Source organism: Talpa europaea (assembly GCF_964194135.1).
Source record: "Talpa europaea genome assembly, chromosome: 6".
Classification (NCBI taxonomy): Eukaryota; Metazoa; Chordata; class Mammalia; order Eulipotyphla; family Talpidae; genus Talpa; species Talpa europaea.
Genome location: NC_140072.1, coordinates 70,555,977 through 70,579,185, shown reverse-complemented (window position 1 = coordinate 70,579,185; position 23,209 = coordinate 70,555,977). Strand labels below are relative to the sequence as shown.

Below are 23,209 nucleotides of genomic sequence, written 5' to 3'. Positions count from 1 at the left end.
ATCTTTTTTTTTTTTTAAAAAAAAAAAATGACCCTGGCTTAATGGAGAAACAGAAAAAAAAAAATTCCCCCCAAATCAGCAAACACCAGCCAGGGGCAGTTAAGGCATATTTCATACCTCGGAAGGAGATGGAACTGGTGGGAGAAAGGGAGAATAGGACGTTAAAAACAAAACGCAAAAAACAAAAACAAAAAACAACTTGGTTTAATTTGGGTATCATTTTGTCGGATTGGATGACTTATGCAAAAAAATCTGTTTCTTTCTTCCTCGCTCTTGAATCCTGGCTGTAGATTGTCAGTTTCGGATCCAAGGATGGTGATTGTACGGCTTACCCGGGTTCCCTGTTAAATCAAAGCTGTCACAGAATAAATCCCCTTGTCTGCTGCGAAGCCCACCGTGCACTCCCTGCAAACTTATGTGAGCGAACTGGGTAATCGGTTCTCGGATATGCAGATCCCTGATTTAAAGGCGGGGTGACCCCCCCAGGAGCCTCTCCCGGGAGCGGAAGCCCGCAGGTGCAGTGAGGCGTGTGCGCGCGGGTGCTGGCGCCCACGAAGACGCCTCGCCGGGGGAGCGGGAGCCCGGGCGCCCGCGGGGTCTGGCGACCGCGCATCGGCGGCAGCGGCTCTTCTCCCGCGGCGGCGGCGGATGATGGTGGCTGCCGAGGCGCGGGGCTGTGTCTGCGCGTCGCCGCGGAAATCAGTGCTCGGGACTGCACCCTGAGCCCTTGGAGGTTCGCCGCAGCCAGAGCCTGGGTGAAGACAGACCCGACGCGCAGGGGCGGCGGACCCGCGCGCGGGGCCCGGGGGGCGAGTGGGGTCGGCTTATCATGGCGGATCGGACGGCTCCCAGCTGCCAGCTCCGGCTGGAGTGGGTGTACGGGTACCGGGGTCACCAGTGCCGCAACAACCTGTACTACACGACCGGCAAGGAAGTCGTCTACTTTGTGGCTGGGGTCGGGGTGGTTTACAACACCCGAGAGCACAGCCAGAAATTCTTCTTGGGACACAACGACGACATTATCAGGTATGGAGGTGGACTAGGGAGGTGGGAAGAGGTTGGATGTGGAGGGTGGAAGGGTGCCAAGAAGGATGGCCCACCTGGATTTCCCGGGGTCAGCTCTGGGAGCCCATGAAATAAAGGATTCTCTCTGGAACTGCTTCGAATCACAGAAGGGCTGCTGATTCTAAAGCTAGGGCAGAAATGAGGGTGGGGGGTGTAGGTGGGAAGGGAAAGAGATCTTTTTTTTCCCCTCCTTATTCCTCTGGAAGGAATAAATCTTAAGGAGTTGAGTGTCCTGCTGCTTTTTTGGTGTTCATTCCTGCCACAAGTGGAAGCATCCTGGGTAACTATCAAACACTTTTTCCTTCCCTAACTAGGTAAATGTAAACCAATAATCTGAACTGTGGGTATTATCTTGGGGAGGGTCCTCAGTAGGTTCCTCAGTTAAGCAAGATTAAAAAAAAAAAAATCTAAAACAAATTTTGCCACAGGTAATTGGAATCTTCATCCCAGATTCTTTGACACTGGGACATTTCTGCAGTGGGTGGGGAGCTTGTTCTCTAATATTTCACTTGACAGTGTTTTTATGCCACTAAGTATATTTATACACTAAATGGATGCTTCCACAGCATCACTGATTTTAAAAAAATGCTGGCAGCTGCTGAACCACAAAATCCTACTCGCCAGCCCACAGAATGACCAACATCTGCTAGCTGATGGCTAGGACTGGCAGCACAGGACTAGAGGAATAGCCTTTCCTATTCAATTATGGAGGGACATATTTTGATTCTTAGCCTGTCCTCACGTTTGGATCAGACACATTTTCCTCTGGTACTCATAGGTTTCTTGTGTGACAAACAAGGTGTGGTCCAGATGCTGTTCACAGGGAATCCCTTTCAGCCTTCAGGCAGTTCAGGAAGATTTCCATGATTCAGAAGCTCTGCTCACAAGGAAAATGACTACCTGAAGATGGGCCACAACTGACAGAGGCCATATTTGTACCTTCCAAACTTGTGTGTTTGTTGATGCAGAACAACTTCCATCCCATTTTCAGCATAACTGCCTCTTGTGCTCTTGAGTCTTGAGTTTGCTTTTCATAATAGAATAAATGGTTAAAGCGGTGTAAATGTTAAATGGTCTTAATTTCTCAGTAGAGAGAATGATATAAAAGACTAGTTTTCCCCTTCTCCTAGTTTTGTGCTCCTTCTAGTCTTTTTTTTTAAGACTAAAGTTGAAAAATTGCTAAAGAAAGTAAAAATTGTAATATTTGAAAAACAGTAAGTTTTTTTTTTTTTAAAAAAAGAACTTGACTTTTAGAAGTTGAAGAATTTTAATTGCTGGCAATTATCCTAAAGATTTGGTGAAACTAATGTGTAAAACTTTCCTCATGTTCATGAAAAATGGATTTTTTCCCCCTTTCTCCTTGATATGATAGTAGTTGTGATTGGGCATACTTACCTAATTCTCTCCTGGAGATTTTGCTTCTCTAATTGCCAATTTGACTATTAAAGTCACAGGTGCAAATGATTAACAGTGACTACTGGAAAGGGTAGATGTTTAAAAATTTAAACCCATTATGTTTTTGCTGTACCTTAATGCAGTGCTTTCCATTACAACATCAAAATAAGATATAGTCCTTTGGGGGAAGGGAGAGAATGGCAATTAAACAAAAAAATTCCCTGGGGTTAAATAATGGTAATGTGACAGCTCAGTGAACTACTTTAAGGATTTGAACGCCTAATCTTGATTTTTTTCTCTAGTAGGAAAAAATTAAATGCACTGTTGAGACTGAAGGTGGAAATAGGGTGGAGTTGCAGTAAACCACTGTTACGACAGGCAGCTGGACTATGCCCGATAATATCTGGCATACTTAAAGAAACAGTCAGATTTGAAGAAAAGGTGGAGTTATTTGGAGTTATTTGTAGAACTGGATGTGCAGAGGGTTTCAGATGATGAAAGGAAAAAAAGATGAGTTAAGTTCTGGTAGATTTATTAAGGTGGGTATATCTTTATGCTGAGTAATGAAATAGTAATAAACCTGTCTTCAGAGGAAGGAGGCTTTGCTAAATTTTCTATGATAACTGGTTGGGTCTGAATATGTATAGGTGAGCAGAGTTCTTTCGTATTCGTGTATGTCTTTGCACATAGGAATAAAATTAAGTCCAACAGATTAAAAGAACACAAACCACAGATCATTATATAATTAAGAACTGTAAAATTAGAATGTTTATATTGTTGTTTTGTTTTACCATATGAAAGTAAATATCTTTTTTGGGTGAAGGTCATGCGCAAACCTTAGTTTTTACCTTAGCATGAGGGACTCTCTAGTGTCATATCTTTCAAAATTTTATTCCCAGAAACATATTAGGTGTTTGAAACTAATATTATAAAATGTTAGGACTATTTATGTATAAATGTGTGTATAAGCATGACTATTTCATTCTATGAATTTTCATTCATTTCTGCGTATCTAAGTTGCGCTATTTTCCGCTTAAAATAATGAAGTTTGCCTTTGAATGAGGAGGACTGTAGCTAAGGTTTGATGCAAAAAATATTTTGGATTTTTTTTGAACTCCTTACATGAATATTAAAACTTCTCACTTTTGATTCTGTAAGATGAGATAATGTAATTGCCACTTGTAATTTACATTGGTTTGAAAGACATATTCACAATGCCTACATCTCCTACTGCTTTATTTACTGTGCTGCTTTACCTAGAGTATTAGTTAGAAAGCAACCCGACAGATAATTGATATCACACTCCATTTGATAAAACCAGTGATCTCTGAGAAGACGATGAACTTAAATAATTATGTAGGATTTGGAGAGCCCATCAGAGCTCAGCATGTGTCCTCCTGATTTGACAGGTGTTTTTTTTTTTTTTTAAAAGCTTTTGGTATATCAAGCATAATATGATTTATTGAATGTGGTAACCTAGTTTTATTCTTTTGCATGATCACCCTTCAATACAGGCAACAGATTAAAAGATGATGCTATATCATTGCCCTGACACGCAGCTCTGACACGGCAGCTCAATACTGACAGCAGTGTTTGCTATTGGGCTTACAAAAGGATTCAAATCAGGCTTTGAAAAAGGGCTTGAACAGAGACTGGAATAATTACTAACTTGGTTTCTACTTCAGGTAGCAGAACATGACACAGAAATGGAGTAAATGAAAGAAAAGGTCATGAACACATTCCCTCTCTTGTATCTGCCTTCTGTTTTCAGAATGGCTGCACTCTGGATCACTATGTTGCTTAAGATGTTTAACTCCTTACTCTGGATCACTATGTTGCTTCTGACTAGTTCCTTGTTTCAATTTTCTTTTCTCTTATTTTTTGGCTCTTTATTGCAAGGGAGGTTTTTCTGCACTGATGTTCTAGGGGAGAGGGCACTGACTTTGACTTCACCCCTCAGGTGCTAATCCCACTCTGCCTTTTTCTGCCACCATGTGCGCCAGTGACTTAACCTCTCAGGGTGTAAAGGGCTAATAATACCTAAACTGAGGTGTTATATTGGAAACAATGTATACAAACATTTTAACATGAGACCTGGTGCTTAGTTTTTGCTCAATAAATGTTCTTAGCAGTGGTAGGAGTAGTATTTAATTAAATACTCACACATACACTAAAAACAAAGCAAGGATTCTTCATTGCCCACAGGCTGAAGTTCATATTCCTTAGGTTTTAATTTTCTCTTACCTTAGTCTTTCTGTTCTTATTTTTTTCTTTCTTTTTCAAAAGGTCATAAATTGTTTACTTCCCACTTGCCATATAATACTCTATGTAAGACCTTTACCAGCCTCTGATGAAAGGATGCATAAGTTATCCTAAAGTTTTGCATCTGTTGTCTCCAGTGCTACTCAATTGATATGTATCATTTTATGCCACTTTCATTCTAAATACTTTCATCTATAAATGTATATAAGACTCTAGGATGTGAATGAATTTTAATAAGCAAAGCCAACATTTCCTGAGTTCAGAAAATGTGTTTCTAGATTTATCTGACCCATGCTCTCAACAGCCGCACGAGATTGGTACTGTTAGCATTTCTGGTTTACTGGTGAGGAAATGAAGGCAGAGAGAGGTTAAGAACTTTGCTTATAGCCACTGTTAAGACAATAGAAAGGGAATTAGAACCCAAATCAGTCTGATTCCAAAGCCCAAAGCTATTGTTTCACTGCTTTGTAGCCGCTTTTATTATTTTTTTTCAGTCACATTCTCTATCAATGTGCCTTGCTTCTGAACAGAAGCAAGCTTTTTATTCCTTGTTATTCTCTTTACCAATCCTGTGCTTTATTCAAGAGTACTTGAAGTGGGTCGCTAGAACTCTGTCTAGACATGGAACCATGTTAAAGTTCACTTTTAGGAATATCACCAGCTTTGAAACAGTAACCTAAAACAGTGGTCTACTAGTTGTGACATGGATGAAATAATCTGATGTAAATACACTTGAATTTTTTGGATTTGAAGACATGAATCTAATAGCCGTGGTGGACCTGGAGTGTTGAGTAAGCAGATTCACATGAAAGACTTGGAGATGTGACTTAATATTTTTTTTAGTCCTTTGTTGGATTGAATAAGGGAAACAAAGAATCAAAATCATGTTGTGTGCCAGTTCTGTACCAATTTATATACATATACAAACACATATGCAAATATATGCGGGTCATTTATTGAACCCCCCCACCCCCGCCCCTTTCCCAACTCAGAGATAGTCTTTCCGTTTTATAAGTACTACTCTGAGAGGGAAAGAGATTTAAGTTACTCGGTGGGACCATCTATTGTTCAGTGGATCTCACTCATCATCGGCAAGAGCACAAACTAAAGGTTTTGATGGAAGCTTATGGTCTGCTCATAAATTATCTTATGGTTATTCTAGAACAGTAAGACTAGAAGTCAGTCTATTTGGCAACTTACTAAGTTTTGTGTATTTTGTAAATTGGGTACATTTATTCTCTCTCATTTATTCATCTAAAACTCATTTCTTGTCTAGAATATACCGGGTACAAATGGGTGCAGAAGTGAACACCACCAAGTTCTGTCTAAATTTTTGTGGGGGAGGCCAACAACAAATGAATGAGAAAAACAAGTGAATATAGATTGGGATGAGAACTAAGAAGGAAATAATCATTGAGAAGAATTGAGTTGGATGAAGTTGTGGAAGCTATTTTATTTTATTTTTAGATTTATTTATTTATTTATACAAGCACTGGGTACAGTCAGAAGCACGGGAGGGTGAGAGAATTCACCAGAGCCAGAGTGGGGAGCAGAACAGGCAGAAGGACCGAAGTACACTGCTGAGGGGAGCAGCGGGCTGCAGGAGAGGTCTGCGCGCCATGTGGGACCCTCCTCCGGTGGCTGGGGAGCAGCCGGAGATCGAACCTGCGCTGCAGAGGCCGCGGGCACTTCACAACCCAGCACTCAACCGCTGAGCCACCGGGGAGGCCCAAGTGGAAACTACTTTAGATAAGGTTCCCAGAACCCCTTTCTAGAGAGATGGCATTTCAACTGAGACCCAAAGGGTGAGAAAGGCAGAGAAGTGAAGATGGGATTGTAGAAGAGAGGTTACATAAAAGGTGTCAGAGTGGGAGAGAAATTGTTGTGCCCAGAATTATTGTATACCCTGAGAATAACTAAGGTCAAAATAATTGTCATGCAGGTCATCAATGCCTCATGGGTTTTGGCACCATGTGTCCCAGGACAGTTACAGATACTCCATTCAGTTATTTTCATGGGTACATTTGATCTTGTCTTATCATGACTCTCTCCTTAAATTCAGAATATATAACTGTGTTTTTGTTTGGAAAATATGGTTGCTATGTAATGGGTCACTGCTTGAAAAACATTGCACTGGGAAAATTGCAGGTTTTTTTTTTTTTTTTTTTTTTTTTTTTTGTGGGACCCTCGCCAGTGGCTGGGAATGAACTGGCACTGCAGAGGCTGCGGGCAGCCTTGCAGCCCAGCACTCAACCGCTGAGCTACCAGGGGAGGCCCGGGAAAATTGCAGTTTTATAAGGAAAAATACTGAAAATTAGATTATACTTTGGTGAGTGAAAAGCTATTCCTATGAAAGCATCTCTAAACAGGGCTGTCCTGGGCATCTCCTACCCACAAGGATGTGGACATGAACACACTTGCAATATAAGTGACATTTTGTCTCCCAAAGTGAAAAAGGAAGCTGCTGCGAAGGCTGACATGCTACCTCTGCTTCTGGGACTGACTCTTTCCCAGGAAACTTGAACCACATTGAAAGTCATCCGTTAGTCCGTGGACTGTATGCCTTCAGCAGCCAGGCTCCTTTTGTAAATTTGACTTGAGTTTGTTATACTTGGATTTGTCTTAAATATGATTAAAGTATTTGAGAACAAATATCATTTGCATAGGAGTCAATAGGGCATTTGCTAAAATCCAGATTCAGAGTTAGTAAGTCTGGTAAAAGGCCTGACATTCTGCTTTTCTAACCAGCTCCTATGTGAGGCTGACAATACTGGTCCATAGAAGGCTCTAAGGAGCAAGATTTTTTTTTTTTTTATTTTTAATGCTATTTTCTTTTTACATCACTGATCATTTTTATTTTTTTTATTTTTATTTATTTATTTTTTTTATAGAGGCATGCTTTATTTATTTGTTTTGCTGGTTTTTGTTTTTGTTTGTTTTTGTTTATACATGCACTGGGTACAGGCAGAAGCGCGGGAGGGTGAGAGAATTCACCAGAGCCAGAGCGGGGAGCAGAGCAGGCAGAAGGACCGAAGTACACTGCTGAGGGGAGCAGCGGGCGGCAGGAGAGGTCTGCGCGCCATGTGGGACCCTCCTCCGGTGGCCGGGGAGCAGCCGGGGATCGAACCGGCGCCGCAGAGGCCGTGCGCAGCTTCGCAACCCAGCGCTCAACCACTGCGCCACCGGGGAGGCCCACACTGATCATTTTTAAACAATATTTGCTTTCCCCCATCCCCTCAGGTTTAGTCCCCATAAAATTTCCTTACGCAAGGCACCCATGCACCATCACCACAGTCCCCTGTGCTCCTCCCTCCCTCCCTCTCTCCCATCTGATCCCTCTCCCTCCTCTTCCCCTACAGTATGTCTCTGGTTTATAATTGTCTGTTTTTGCTTTGTTGTGTTTTGTATTGTTATTATTTTTTTTACACTGATGTATTATTTGGTTCTCCTATATTTCTGCTATAAGTAAAACCATCCGATATTTTTCTTTTTCCTTCTGGCTTATTTCACTGAGCATAATTCCTTCTAGCTCCATCCACATTGCTGCGAATGGCATGAGTTTATCTTTTTTGATTGCTGGATAATATTCCGTTGTGTATATATACCACATCTTCTTGATCCAGTCATCTATTTTTGGCATTTGGGTTGTTTCCAGGTTTTACCTATTGTAAATAGTGCTTCAATAAGCATAGGTGTACAGGTGTTCTTTTGAATCAATGTTTTTGTGACCTTTGGGTAGATTCCTAGGAGTGGAATTGTAGGGTCATATGGTAGTTCCATTTTTAGTAGACTGAGGAACCTTCAGACAGCTTTCCATAGTGGTTGGACCAGTTTACCCTCCCACCAGCAATGTAGGAGAGTTCCTTTTTCACCACATCCTTGCCAGCATTTGTTGTTGCTTGTATTTTTTTGATATGTGCCATTCTTACTGGTGTAAGGTGGTATCTCAGTGTGATTTTGATTTGCATTTCCCTGATTATAAGGGATGTTGAACATTTTTTCATATGCTTATTATCCATTTGCATTTCCTCTTTGGAGAAATGTCTTTTAAGTTCTTCTGCCCATTTCTTGACTGGATTGTTTATTTTGTTTGTGTTGAGCCATGTGAGTTCTTTGTATATCTTTGTGATTAGTCCCTTATCAGTTGAATGGAGTGCAAAGATTTTTTTCCCAATCAGTGGGGTGTCTCTCTGTATTGGTTAATGTCTCTTTTGCTGTATAGAAGCTTTTCAGTTTGATGTAATCCCAGGTGTTTATTTTTTTTTTTGGTATAACGAATTTTACATTTTATTACTTATAAATTGTGCAATATACATCCTTAATGTCAATACAATTTTTTTTCAGGTAAGTAGTTTCTTCACTTTATTTATTTTTATTTTTATTTTTTTTATAATAAATTTTATTTTTATATTCCCCATACAATTGCAACCCCCCCATTCTGATCCCAATCCCTCCCCTCCCGCCCCCCACCCCCCAAAAAGTGTCTCTGGTTCATAGTTTTTTGTTGATTTTGATTTTCACTTTCTTATAGTTATTCATTTTCCTGGTCCCTTATTTAAGTATTCTAGATTCCTGCTATGAGTGAGACCATCCGGTATTTTTCTTTTTCTTTTTGGCTTATTTCACTGAGCATGATCCCTTCCAGTGCCATCCATGTTGCTGCAAATTGCATGTGTTTATCTTTTTTGAAGGCTGAGTAATATTCCATGGTATATATGTACCACATCTTCTTGATCCAGTCATCTATTTTTGGGCATTTGGGTTGTTTCCAAAGCTTAGCTATTGTAAATAGTGCTGCTATAAACATAGCGGTGCAGGTGCTCTTTGGAATTGATGTTTCTGTGTCCTTTGGGTAAATACCTAGGAGTGGAATTGCTGGATCATATGGAAGCTCTATGTTTAGTAGGTCGAGGAATCTCCACACAGCTCTCCATAGTGGTTGGACCAGTTTGCACTCCCACCAACAGTGCAGAAGAGTTCCTTTTTCTCCACACCCTCGCCAACACTTGTTGTTGCTAGTTTTTTTAATATGTGCCATTCTCACTGGTGTAAGATGGTATCTCATGGTAGTTTTGATTTGCATTTCCCTGATTACAAGTGATGTTGAACATTTTTTCATATGCCTGTTGGCCATTTGCATTTCCTCTTCAGAGAAGTTTCTTTTTAGCTCTTCTGCCCATTTTTTGACTGGGTTATTTTCTTTGTTGTTGTTGAGTCTCATCAGCTCTTTGCAGATTTTTGTGATCAGTCCTTTATCATTAGTGTTGGGTGCAAAAGTGTTCTCCCAGTTGGTGGGGTTTCTCTTTGTTTTTGTTATTGTCTCTTTTGCTGTGCAGAAGCTCTTTAATTTGATGTAGTCCCAGCTGTTTATCTTTGCCTTCACTATCACTGCTTTGGGTGATGTATCTGTAAAGATGTCTTTGATGTGCAAATCCCGTAGTGTTTCGCCTATATTTCTTTCTATGTATTTTATGGTTTCAGGTCTTATGTCTAGTTCTTTAATCCATTTTGAGTTGATTTTTGTGTATGGTGTGAGGTAGTGGTCAAGCTTCATTCTTTTGCATGTAGCGACCCAGTTTTCCCAGCACCATTTATTGAACAAACTTTCTTTGCTCCAATGCATAGTCTTTGCTCCTTTGTCAAAGATTAGTTGACCATAGATCTGTGGGTTTATTTCTGGATTTTCTATTTGATTCCATTGGTCTGTATGTCTGTTCTTGTTCCAATACCATGCAGTTTTGATGATTATGGCTTTGTAGTATAGTTTGAAGTCTGGGAGTGTGATGCCTCCATTTCCTTCTTTTTTTTTTCAGTAGAGCTTTGGCTATTCGGGGTTTTTTGTGATTCCATATGAATTTCATCAATAATTGTTCTATTTCTTTGAAGAATGACATTGAAATTTTGATTGGAATAGCATTGAATCTGTATATTGCTTTTGGTAGGATGGCCATTTTAATAATGTTTATTCTTCCAATCCATGAGCAGGGGATGTCTTTCCATTTCTTTGTGTCTTCTTCTATTTCTTTTAACAGTGTTTTATAGTTTTCTTTGTATAGGTCCTTTACCTCTTTTGTTAGATTTATGCCCAAATATTTGATTTTTTTGTTTCAATAATAAAAGGGATGTTTTTTTTTTATTTCTTCTTCTTCAGATTTATTGTTTGTGTATAGGAAGGCTACTGACTTTTGCGTGTTGATTTTGTATCCTGCCACTTTACTGAACTGATTGATGAGTTGAATTAGTTTTTCTGTGGAGTTTTTGGGGTTCTCTATGTATATTATCATATCATCTGCAAATAGTGATAGTTTGACTTCTTCTTTTCCTATTTGGATTCCTTGGATGTCTTTCTCTTGTCTTATTGCTCTGGCTAGGACTTCCAGTATTATATTGAAAAGCAGTGGTGAGAGTGGGCATCCTTGTCTTGTTCCAGATCTTAATGGAATTGCTTTCAGCTTTTCACCATTGAGAATGATACTGGCTGTTGGCTTGTCATAGATGGCCTTTATGATGTTGAGGTATGTTCCTTGTATCCCAAGAATTTCAAGGGCTTTTATCATGAATGGGTGTTGCACTTTGTCGAAAGCTTTCTCAGCATCTATTGATATTATCATATGGTTTTTATATTTCTTTTTGTTGATGTGTTGGATAACGTTGATTGATTTTCGGATGTTAAACTATCCTTGTGTCCCTGGAATGAATCCTACTTGGTCGTGGTGAATTATCTTATGGATACATTGTTGGATTCTGATAGCTAAAATTTTGTTGAGGATTTTTGCATCAGTGTTCATTAGGGAGATTGGCCTGTAGTTTTCCTTTTTTGTGTTGTCCTTATTCGGTTTTGGTATTAGTGTAATGTTGGCTTCACAGAACGTGTTTGGTATTGTCTCTTCCTTCTCAATTTTTTGGAAGAGTTTGTGAAGGATAGGCACCAATTCATCTCTGAATGTTTGGTAGAATTCGTTTATAAATCCATCAGGTCCTGGGCTTTTGTTTTTGGGGAGGTTTTTGATACCATTTCAATTTCGCTGCTTGTAATTGGTCTGTTTAGGTGTTCTATTTCTTCTTTATCTAGCTTTGGGTGGTTGTAGAGTTGTAGGAATTTGTCCATCTCCTCTAGATTGTTGAACTTGTTTCCACACAACTCTTCATAGTAGTTACTGATTATTCTTTTTATTTCTGCTGTGTCCGTTGTGATTTCTCCTCTTTCATTTCTGATCCTGTTTATTTGTGCTTTCTCCCTTTTTTCCTTTGTGAGCCTGGCTAGGGGTTTGTCTATTTTATTGATTTTTTCGAAGAACCAGCTCTTGGTTTCATTAATCTTTTGGATTGTTTTTTTAGTTTCAATTTCATTTATTTCTGCTTTGGTTTTTATTATTTCTTTTCTTCTACTGGTTTTGGGTTTTTTTTGTTGTTCTTTTTCTAGATCTTTGAGCTTCGAGATTAGGTTGTTTCTTTGAGTTCTTTCTTGTTTCTTGATGTGAGCTTCTATTGCTATATATTTTCCTCTTATTACTGCTTTTGCTGCGTCCCATACATTTAGGATATTGGTGTCCTCCTTGTCATTCAATTCAAAGAATTTTTTAATTTTCTCTTTGATCTCCTCATTAGTCCAGTGGTCTTCCAGTAGTGTGGTTTTTAGTCTCCATGAGGTAGGAAAGTTCCTTGCCTTCTTTTTATGGTTTATTTCTAGCTTGATGCCTTCATGGTCAGAAAAGATGGTTGGTATGATTTCAATCTTGGTGTATCTGTTGATGTTTGTCTTGTGCCCCAGTATGTGATCGATCCTGGAGAATGATCCGTGTGCGCTTGAGAAAAATGTGTACTCCGTTTTTTGGGGGTTTAGTGTTCTATAGATGTCTGTTAAGCCCAAATGCTCTAGGTCCTTATTTAGAGCTTTAGTTTCTTTACTTATTTTTTGTCTTGTTGATCTATCCATTGTTGATAGTGGTGTGTTGAAGTCTCCCACTACATATGTGTTTTCTCTGATGTCTCTTTTCAGAGATGACAACAGTTGTCTGATATATTTTGGTGCTCCTTTGTTTGGTGAGTATATGTTAATGAGTGTTATTTCTTCTTGAAGTATTGTCCCTTTGATCATAATGTAGTGACCGTTGGGATCCCTTTTTATTTTTTTGAGTTTGAAATCTGTTTTATCTGATATAAGTATAGCTGTTCCTGCTTTCTTTTTTGGTCCATTTGCTTGTAGGATTGTTTTCCATCCTTTAACTTTGAGTCTATTTTTATCTTTTGTAGCTAAATGTGTTTCCTGGAGACAGCAAAAGTTTGGGTTTTGTTTCTTAATCCAGGCTGCAACTCTGTGTCTTTTTATTGAAGAGTTTAATCCATTTACATTTAGGGTTAATATTGATATGTTAGCATCTGTATTTGCCATTGTGTTTGTCTTTCCTTTGATTTTATTTATTCTTTTAATATCTTTTTTTTTTCCTTGCCTTCTTTCATTGTTATTCGTCCCTCTGAGGTTCTGGCTTTAGGATTCCTTGTAGTATTTTTTGGAGTGGGGGTTTATTGGTAATGAAGTTCCATAGTTTCTGTTTGTCTGGGAAGGTCCTTATTCTTTCTTCATAGAGGAAGGAAAGCTTTGCGGGATAGAGTATTCTTGGTTGACATCTGTTTTCTTGGAGTCCGTTGACTATGTCCTTCCACTCTCTCCTTGCTCGTAGTGTTTCTTCAGAGAAGTCTGATGTCAGCCTGATTGGTTTTCCTTTGAATGTTATTTGTTTCTTCCCTCTTGTCAGCTTCATTATTTTTTCCTTGTCCTGGATTCTTGGGAGCTTCACTATCATGTGTCTTGCTGTATTTTTCCTTTCGTCATGGAAGTTTGGTGTTCTTCTTGCTTCTTATATATCAATTTTCAGCTCCTTCTTCATGTTTGGGAAGTTCTCTTCAATTATCTCCTGGAATATTTTCTCTGTTCCTACATCTCTCTCCTCTCCTTCTGGTATTCCTATACCTCTTATATTTCCTTTCCTCATGGTGCCAGATAGTTACCGAAGTCTTTCTTCGTTCTTTTTCCTTCGTACTTCTCTTTCCTTTTCCGTTTTGGTTCTTTTTATTTCTGTGTCTTCAAGAGAACTTATTCGTTCTTCCATTTCATCTATTCTGCTTTCATTGCTTTTCCCAGAATTCTTTAGTTCTTCCATTAATTCTTTGATCTCCTGCATTTCTTTTACTTCCCTCTTTAGGGACTCAATTTCATTCTTCTGATCATTGATTAATTTTCCTTTATCATTGTTTTCCTTTATGAGTTCTGTCATTTTTTTAATCATGGCAATTTTAAATTCTCTTTCTGGAAGGCTCAGAAGTTCTTCCAAGTTACTGTCGTTGCAATCTGGGGTCTGGTTTTCTTTTTGTGGTGTGCTTCTTCTCTGAGGAGTTGCTGTGTTGCGTGTGGTTCTTCTCCTCCCTACTGTCTGTTTTCTAATTTGCCGTATGCGTTTGGACACTGTGTTGCTGGGACCGGCCGGCATCTTGTGTGAGCTGCTCTGCTCCCCTCTGGCTCCTCCGGGAGCCATCTGTCAGTTTCAAGCAGTCTTTACTGAAGAAAGGTCCCTGTTCTAAAATGCCGATGTGGGGACACACTCCCCTGTGCTCCTGATCTGCCCCAGCGGTGGGTTCCCTCTCCTCTGGGCTTGGACTGCAGGCCAGAGGTGTTCTGGTGTGGGCGTGCTTCCCCAGCTCACTTCTGGCTCCTGAGGGAGCAGGCAGTCTTTACTGAAGAAATATCCCTGTTCTAAAATGGCGATGCGGGACACACTCCCTGCGTGTCCAGTCTCAGGCACACTCTTCTGCGCGCCTGGCCTGCCCTGGCTTTGGGTACTCGCTCCCCCTGTGGGCTCAGACTACTGGTTGGCAGGGTCCTGGCGTGGGCTAACTTCCCAGCTGGCCACTGGGTCCTCAGGAGCCTCTGCTGGTTTCAAGTTGCTAAGTGGCGCCAGAGATCTCGCCTAGAGCCCTTGGGGAGCTGTTTTTTTTTTTTTTCACCCCGTGGGACAGCAAACAGAGCGGGTATGGTAGGGTAAACCTCAACGGCTTTGGGGTGCTGTGTCTGCCTTGTTCCCCACCGTCGTGGAGAACCCACGCCCCGAATTTTGTGGCCCGGATCTCAGTTCCAAAGCCCTCAGGTCCAGGACGCGGGCTGTAGCCCAGTTCATTGTCCACAGCATGGCGTCTTTTGGACTCCGCTCCCGTGCCTGGGTGCCTGGTTCCTGGATACTCAGTGAGGTACTTTCACCTCTGTGAGGGTCTTCGAGCGCGTCTCCCTGCAAGCCTAGGTCGCAGGCGCGGGGGGACCTGGGCAGCCGCGATCCCAATCCGAGTTTGCTTTTCAACCACGCTGCTTTTCTGCCCTATCCCGATCCCGATCCGCGTTTGCTTTTCCAGCGCACCGCTTTTCTGCGCAAGCTTACCGGATGGCCCGGGGCTGTGTGCTGGTCCTGACCTCCTCCTGGGGGGCGGGGTCTCTGTTTAATGGCACCCGGAGCTCGCCTCCGTGTGAATCCTGCAGGATTCTCCGCAGCTGCAGCTCCTGTTCATGGGGTGTGGTGGCTGAAATAGTCCTTTCCACTCACAGTCCCGCTTGCTGTGTAGTTTGTTCTTGTTGGTAGTTTTGGTTTGTTTTTTCCCTTCCTCTCTGCAGGTCGGAGAGTGCTGACTCTGTGGGCGGGGGAGGAGAGCAGGGTTCTGCGCTTTCCTCCCTTCTAGTCCTCTTTTATGGCAACTTTCTTCTTTGGGTAGTTTGCTGGAGTCACCCGTTTATCTTCCGTGTCCCAGTTCTCACTGGGACCTGCCGCTTTTCCTCCCTATTAACTTTTTTTTAATGGGAGATCTTACTGGCAGCGTCTCCTCGCTGCCATGTTGCTCCGCCCTCCTCCCCAGGTGTTTATTTTTGCCTTCACTATCACTGCTTGGGGTGATGAGTCTTTAAAGATGTTATTGGGATGTATGGCTTGTAGTGTTTTACCTATATTTTCTTCTATATATTTTATGGTTTCAGGTCTTATGTCCAGTTCTTTTATCCATTCTGAGTTGATTTTTTGTGCATGGTGAGAGGTGGTGGTCTAGTTTAATTTTATTGCATGTGGAGGTTCAGTTTTCCCAGCACAATTTATTGAACAAACTGTGTTCCATTGTATATTCTTTGCTCTAAGGAGCAAGATTTTATGGACCTCACTGCTATGTTTCAGAGTTCAATAGACCAACTCAATATACATTTTTCAACTCAAAATACATTGCCAGCTAATGAATAACTTTTAATAATATACATTGCATATATTTTATTAAATTCTTAAATGAACAGACCCAGTTTTTTCATTAAATTGACACGCTGTCCAGTGTTCTTTCTTCTCCAGAAAGACCCAACAGGAATTAGCTGGAACAAGTTAAGGAGATGGTGAGTCTATCCCTGTAGGCAGTGGAGATAGTCTTTCCACAGTCTTTGTGTAGACATGTGTTTTTTCAATTTCATGACTATATACCTAGAAGTAGAATTGCTGGATCAAGTGGTAGCTCTGTGTTAAACTTTTTGAAATAAAAATGCCAAATTGTTTTCTAAAGAGCCACTCATTTTATAACCTCTCAGCAACATAGGAAAGTATGTTTCTCTTCATCCTTGCTAATACTTGTTATTTTTATATTTTTAAATGTACCCATTCTACTAGGTGGGGAGTTATTCTCATTGTGCTTTTAATTTGCATTTTTTAAATGACAAATATTGATTATATTTTCATACATGAACCATTTGCATATCATCTTTAGAGAAAATATTCAAATCCTTTGCCATTTTAATATTGGTTTCTTTTTTTATTGTTGAGTTATAAGAGTTCTTTATTTACTTGGATATAAATCCCTTATTGGTATATTATTTGCAAATATTTTCTCCCATTCAGTGGGTTGTCTTTTCAGTTAATAGTATTCCTTGAAACACAAAAGTTAAATTTTGTTGATGTCTAATTTATTTTTTCTTTTGCCAGTTATCCTTTTGATGTATAATTAGTACATACCTGCTGAATACCAGTCATGGATATGAATGAAAAGGTTGCGCAAGTGAACCCTTGGGTGATTTAGTAGCGAAGGTGAATCTTCCTAACGCCAGATTTAAAATCTGCCTGTGACTCCTGTTGCCTACAGGATAAGGTCCAAGCCCTTCAGCGTAGTCATCTTCAAGGCTTACTATGATGGGCTCTCCTCCACCAGCCACATCAAACTGCTTGCAGTTCCCTGAACCCAGCATCCTTTTTTTTATGTATCTTTATCTTGCAATTGCCATTTGGCTGCTTGAAGAGACTTCTCACTTTTCTACTTGTATAGTCTTTTGTATCCTTCAATCTTAGGGTAGCATCATCTCCTCCTGGAGCCCCTCATCTCAAGACTCTTTTAGGCCCTCACTTTTTTATGCATCATGCAAGTACATCCCTTCTGGAATCATTGCACATGTTGCATTTGTTGACTTACTTCACCACCTGATTTGAGTTCTATGCATATCCCCATGCCTAGCACTTTTCGTGGACATAGTAAGGGACTTAATATATTTTTATTTGTTGTTCTTCATATCTCAAATTACTTGGAAAGAGTGAAGTGTGAAATAGGGATGAGATTTCTATAGAACTCATTCTATACTTGCTTTGTCAGGAGAAACTCTTGAAAATGTCTTCTTATCTGGGCACTGAGAGGCAATATTCAGCCTCTTCTTTTTATAAAATATAAAAATTTGAATGGCTCCAGTGACTGCTATCTACTGCATTGCTCTTAAGTAAAATACTAAATTCTGTTTAGCTTCTTTCTTCTGCTGTTCTCCTGTTCTAGATGGAAAAAATGACCATTAAGGACAGTGTTTTTCTGTTGCAATCTGTCTGTGGACCTTACAATGAATGAAACACACCTTCTGAGTGACCTAAGATTTTTTGGCTATGTTAAAATCTCGATTTGCATCCCTTCAGATTTAGGAATATGACTGTCTTTTAAGCCATTTTCAAAAATATGTGATGTTCGTAAGGAGAGTGTATGCAGATGTTGTGAGATAACACCTGTTGGCTCTTCATGAATTTAAGCCTTTTTTGACCCAGAAAAATTTCACCTAAAGGTACAGAAGTAGACATTGAAGGGCAGACTTCCTGGAGAAAGTGACTTTATCAATTTGGCAAAAAGGAAGAAAAGGGATAGGGAAAGGGGGAAACACCACCTATGGAAGAGCTTTTGGAAGACTCAACTAATTAAAAGCAGGGTCTCCTGAAGGGAGAGTGAGTTCAGTATATTGCTAGGGTTAGGAGCATACTGTGGGAGGTGAAGCCTGGTGAGTGCTAGAGCTAGAACACTTTAGCGATTTACTGCATATCCTCTCAAAATTGGGAACTCAAAATTGAGTGCATTGCCACAGGGCGAAACAAGACCAATGTATTTTTTTTTTTTTTTTTTTTTTTTAAGATTTAGGCAGATTATTGAAGACAGAGGACATCTACTTTACTTCTAAGTAACCTTTTCCTTGAGATAGTTTTCCCACACTTTTTTCCTTTGATGCCAAGCTTAGAAGAGGGCATGGCATTGTACCTGGTGATTAGGTCTCTTGGATTTAATTACTAGCTCTGTCTCCAGCCAGATGTGTGACTTTGGGCATGGTGTTTGGCTTTTTGGAACCTCAGTTTCCTTATCTGAAAAGTGATTGGGCTGACTATATGATCTCATAGATCCCTCTAAGATCCTTTCTAAGTCCGAGTGCTGTGATTCTGACTTGTCTCCATTTACTGCTTTATTCTCTCTCATTCACTATACAACATAATGAACTGGTTTCTACTTCCAAAAATCCCTGGAATTGTTCTCTGGAGCAGCTGCACTGTGTCCCAGTGTTAAATGGGGCAGCTTCCTGCTGAACCTCTTCACAGCATTGGGCACTGTTGACCCATTCTACTCAATACCTTTTCTCACCTTGAGGTTGTCTTCCCTGGGTTTTCTTTCACTTCCTTTACTGCCTTAGCCTGTTTCCTACCCATAAACCTGCCCCTTACATCTAGGGGCTCCTTGACATAGCTTATCATGTTTTTCTGCCAAAAATGTATGATCTGAAATTAATCACGAGGAAACAAACCAGTGCATATTGAGGGGCACTACAATGCAAACAGCCTGTATTTTTCCCAGAATTGCCTTTATTATAAAAGACAAAAAGGATTGAGGAACTCTTCCATATTAAAGGAGATTAAAAAGATATAATTAAATGCAGCCCAGATTGGGGTTGTTATAAGTAACAGCATTGGGACAATTGGTAAAATTTGAATATGGTACTACCTAGCATTGGGTACTGAAAAATATTCTGAATTTGATTGTAGCAATGCAGTTATGTAAGAGAAAGTACTTGTCTTAAGGAACTGTTTGCTAAAATGTTCAGGACTGAAGGTAGTGAAAACTATAGATTACTCTCAAGTGATTCATTAATAACAGACAGCAGCAGCAACAATAACAATGCTAATAATAATGTGTGTTTGTATGCGTTTGTGTTCTTCACAGCATCTGTTCCATGCTTTTTCCCTGAGATTTTTTTTTTATCATTTAAAGAACTTATTTATTAGAGGAACTGGGGTATAGGCCAGAAGTATAGGGGGTGGGGGGGTGAGCGGATTCACCAGAGACAGAGTGGGGAGCAGAGCAGGCAGATTTACTGCTGAGGGGAGCAGTGAGGGAGACAGAGAGGTCTGCTGTGCCATAGGTGGGTTAGCTCCCTGGCCTGGGATCAAATTCAGGCTGTTGTAGTGATAATGTGACGACTTAACCCCTAGGCCACCGGGGGCACCCTGAGATCTCTTATCTACTACCTTCTCTGCTTATATCTATGTCCTTCCATTCATTCTATTTCAACACAGCCAACCAGATTGATTTGATCATGTCAGTTCTCTGTTGAGAGCCCCCAGAGTAAATGGCAGAGCTTTTTAGTGGCCTCTAAATCTCTAGGAATGTGGCCTCCTGTTATCTTTATGATCTCATCTATTTTTTCCCCTACCCTTTCCTCTATTTCCAGTGATATTAGCCTGCTAGGTGTCGCTTGCATGCCCAGGTACTCTTCGGCCCTAGGATCTTTGCACTTGCTATTCCCTCTGCTTGTTTGCTTCCCCTCAGATATCTATCCACATGACTTTATTTACTTTCCTGTCATTTTCTCAGTGGGGAAAAATCAGAACCTAGTTAAAAATCAGAACCCCTCGGGGCCTCCCCTGGTGGTGCAGCAGTTGAGCACTGGGCTGCAAAGCTGCCCGCAGCCTCTGTAGTGCCGGTTCATTTCCCGGTCGCTGGTGAGGGTCCCACACACACACACACACAAAATCAGAACCCCTCCCCCAACATATTCTTTATTACCTATTTTATTTTTCCCTTTACCCCTATTTTGATCTTAGTTGACACTTTTCTCTTGAATATTGACTCTACTTGGGCATAATTGTTTTGTTAATTCTCCTACTTGAAGTCACTAGAATGGTGTCTGGTATGTATAAGATGCTAAGTATGTATTTGTTGAATGAATATAAATGAATAACTTATATGTATTGAAATACTTATATGTATTTATATATAATAAATTATATGTATGTATAATTTGTTTGTTTTAAGATAATACCCTTGGAAATTCTGCTTGAAACAGGATTTCTTTTGCAAACTCTCTTTGATAGACTGTGAAGTCTGTGGCTCCCATCTCAGAATAATAGGATTTTAAAATTGTTTTACCCTTTTACTGAAATATGATATAGATGCAGAAAAGTGCACATATTACAATGTACAGTTGGAGCAATTCTCACAACCTGAATGTACCTACAACTCATTCATATCAAAAAATAAAACATTACCAGCACCACAGAGACCCCCTTGTAGCCCCTTTCTGATACAGCCCCACCTCAAAGGTAATCTCCATTCTGACTTTGAACATTACAAATTAGTTTTATTTAAAGTACTTCCCCTGCCCCCAAATTTTATTGATTGGCCAATCATTTACACAACTATATAATTTTGGGAGTACCATTTTGGCCCATTCACACGTTTACAGGCTTCACACAGCTTCCACCAGCGCTCCAGTGCCAATCTTTTCCTCTATCTCCCCCTCCCTTCCATCCCTCTGGTAACCAGTATATTTTCCACAGAGTCTAAGAATTTTTTCTGTACTCTGCAGGTTTGTTTTCTTTGGTTATTTATTTTCCACAAAATGAGTGAAACCATCTGGTCTTTCACTTTCAGGCTTATTTCACTTAACATAATCACCTCAAGATCTATCCATGTTGTCCCACAAGGCACCATTTCATTTATTTAATAGTTGAGTAGTATTCCATTGAGTGTACATCCCACAATTTATTTTTCTAGTCATCTGTTGATAGGCCTTGAGGTTGATTCCATGTCTTGGCTATTGTGAATAATGCTGCTAAGAACATAGGAGTACATAAGTCTTTTCACACTATAGTTTTCATATTCATTGGATATAAGCCTGGCAGTGATATTACTGGCTCATATGGTATTTTCATTTTTATTTTTTGGAGAAATTTCCATGCTGTTTTCCATAGAGGCAGCACCAAATTACAATCATTACCAAAGGTGGAAGAATGTTCCTTTTCTCCATATTCTCACCAACATTTGTTTTTTCTGATCTTTTTTCATATTGGGTTATTTACATAGGAGTGAGGTGGTAAGTCATTATGGTTTTGATTTGCATTTCCCTTATAAGTGATAGTGAGCATTTTTTCATGTACCTATATGACATCTGAATGTCTTCTTTGTATATCTGTTTAGGTTTTGAGGCACTTTTTAAACACAGAATTTAGGGGTTTTTGCCTTTTTTTTTTAAGATTTATTTATTTATTCATACAAACACTGGGTACAGTCAGAAGTGCGGGAGGGTGAGAGAATTCACCAGAGCCAGAGCAGGGAGCAGAGCAGGCAGAAGGACTGAAGTACACTGCTGAGGGGAGCAGCGGGCGGCAGGAGAGGTCTGCGCGCCATGTGGGACTCTCGCCGCGGCCGGGGATTGAACTGGTGCTGCAGAGGCTGCGGGCAGCTTCGCAAGCGAGCGCTCAACCACTGCGCCACCGGGTAGGCCCTTTTCTCCATTTTTTTGAATGGGTTGTTTGTTGTTGAGTTATATAGTTTCTTTATATATTTTGGAAATTAACCCCTTGTTAATTTTAAGTTTTGGAGCCTCGTGGGTTGATGTGTAATTGCAATCTTATTTTCTTATGTCATGTTTCCTATGTTGGGCAGAGCTTTCAATTTTTTATTCAAACCTGCCATTGAATTTTTATTTCTACTATTATATTTTATATATTGAAAAAATTAAATTTTCTGAAAACTTTTTAATATCTTCTTATTCTTGTTTCAGTATATTCCAAGTATTTTCCCTTGTTTTTCTGAGGATATTATTTATGTTGATTTTTTAAAAAATGTTCTTCTATCCCTTTCATTATATCTATTACCTCAATATTCTTTGTCCCACGCTGTTTCCTCCATCCCACATGTATGAGTGTTTATCTTTTTGGTTCAAAGCTTTCCTCAAATGTTGGGCAACCTTTGGCTCTCATTTTTTAAGAGCAAGACTCTGAAGAGATGATTGGAAGCCTGCATGAGGGGGTAGGGGTTGTTGAGTGACTTCACTCTTTGGTGCTAAATGAGTCAGATTTTTTCATCGGAGATGTTGAAGTGTCAGATATGAATGGTATTTTCTCCTATGTTGACTAGTTTCCCTAGAAAGAAATATTTGAATCTCTTGCCTGAGGTTGTGATAGGTGGACTCTAAGCCTAACTACTCAGGTTTTAAATGCTAATTAGGTTGTGACTTTGTGGTTAATCAGGCTTTTACTCAATCCCATGAGTAGGTTTCAGCCCTCTGCTCAGCTGGACAGCCTGTCCAAAGAGTAAACCTCCATGAGAATATCTGATGGACTCACTGCTCTTTATACTAACTTTCAACTTGTCGTACTTTCCCTACCCTCTGCTCCTGCCTTCAGAATTTTCTCTTATCTCCAAGCCCTGAGCCTTTTCAGATTTCTGCCTGTGAACTGGCTGCTTCTTTCTGGCATTTTCCCTCCTCCCACTTGTACCCCCAGTAGTCTTAGATACCAACTTTCTTATGACCCTAAAATCAGTCACCAGTTAATAATTTGCTTTCTGGGGGCCTCCCTGGTGGCGCGGGTGGTTGAGCGCAGCACTGTGAAGCTGTCTGCAGCCACTGCAGTGCTGGTTTGATCCATGCTGGCCTCGGAGCAACCCACATGGCGAGCAGACCTCTCCTGTCTTGCCCGCTGCTCCCCTCAGCAGTATATTTTGTCAGTCTGCCTGTTCTGTTCCCCCTGTCTCTGGTGAATCCTCTCACCCTCCCGCACATCTGGCCTGTACCCCCGGTTCTTGTATAAATAAAATAAATCTTATAAAAATAATAATTTGCTTTCTGGCTTAAAATTTTTCCCCCTCTTGTTCATTTTTTTCTTTCCTTTTCTTTTTGTGATTTTGTATC

The 23,209-nt window shown here is 40.2% G+C and overlaps 1 protein-coding gene across 4 annotated transcripts in view; it reads left to right on the top strand.

Annotated features, from left to right (window-relative positions):
* Window positions 1-738: 738 nt before the first annotated feature.
* EML6 (EMAP like 6) overlaps window positions 739-23,209 on the top strand; it is a gene marked incomplete at its 3' end in the record, with an annotated part of 309,679 nt that continues 287,208 nt past the window's right edge. For all 4 annotated transcript variants that reach the window (XM_084234453.1, XM_084234451.1, XM_084234452.1 and 1 more), the window contains exon 1: window positions 739-1,026. In XM_084234453.1, the coding sequence (XP_084090579.1) occupies window positions 830-1,026 (197 nt within the window). In that variant the 5' untranslated portion in view covers window positions 739-829. The remainder of the gene's footprint in view (window positions 1,027-23,209) is intronic.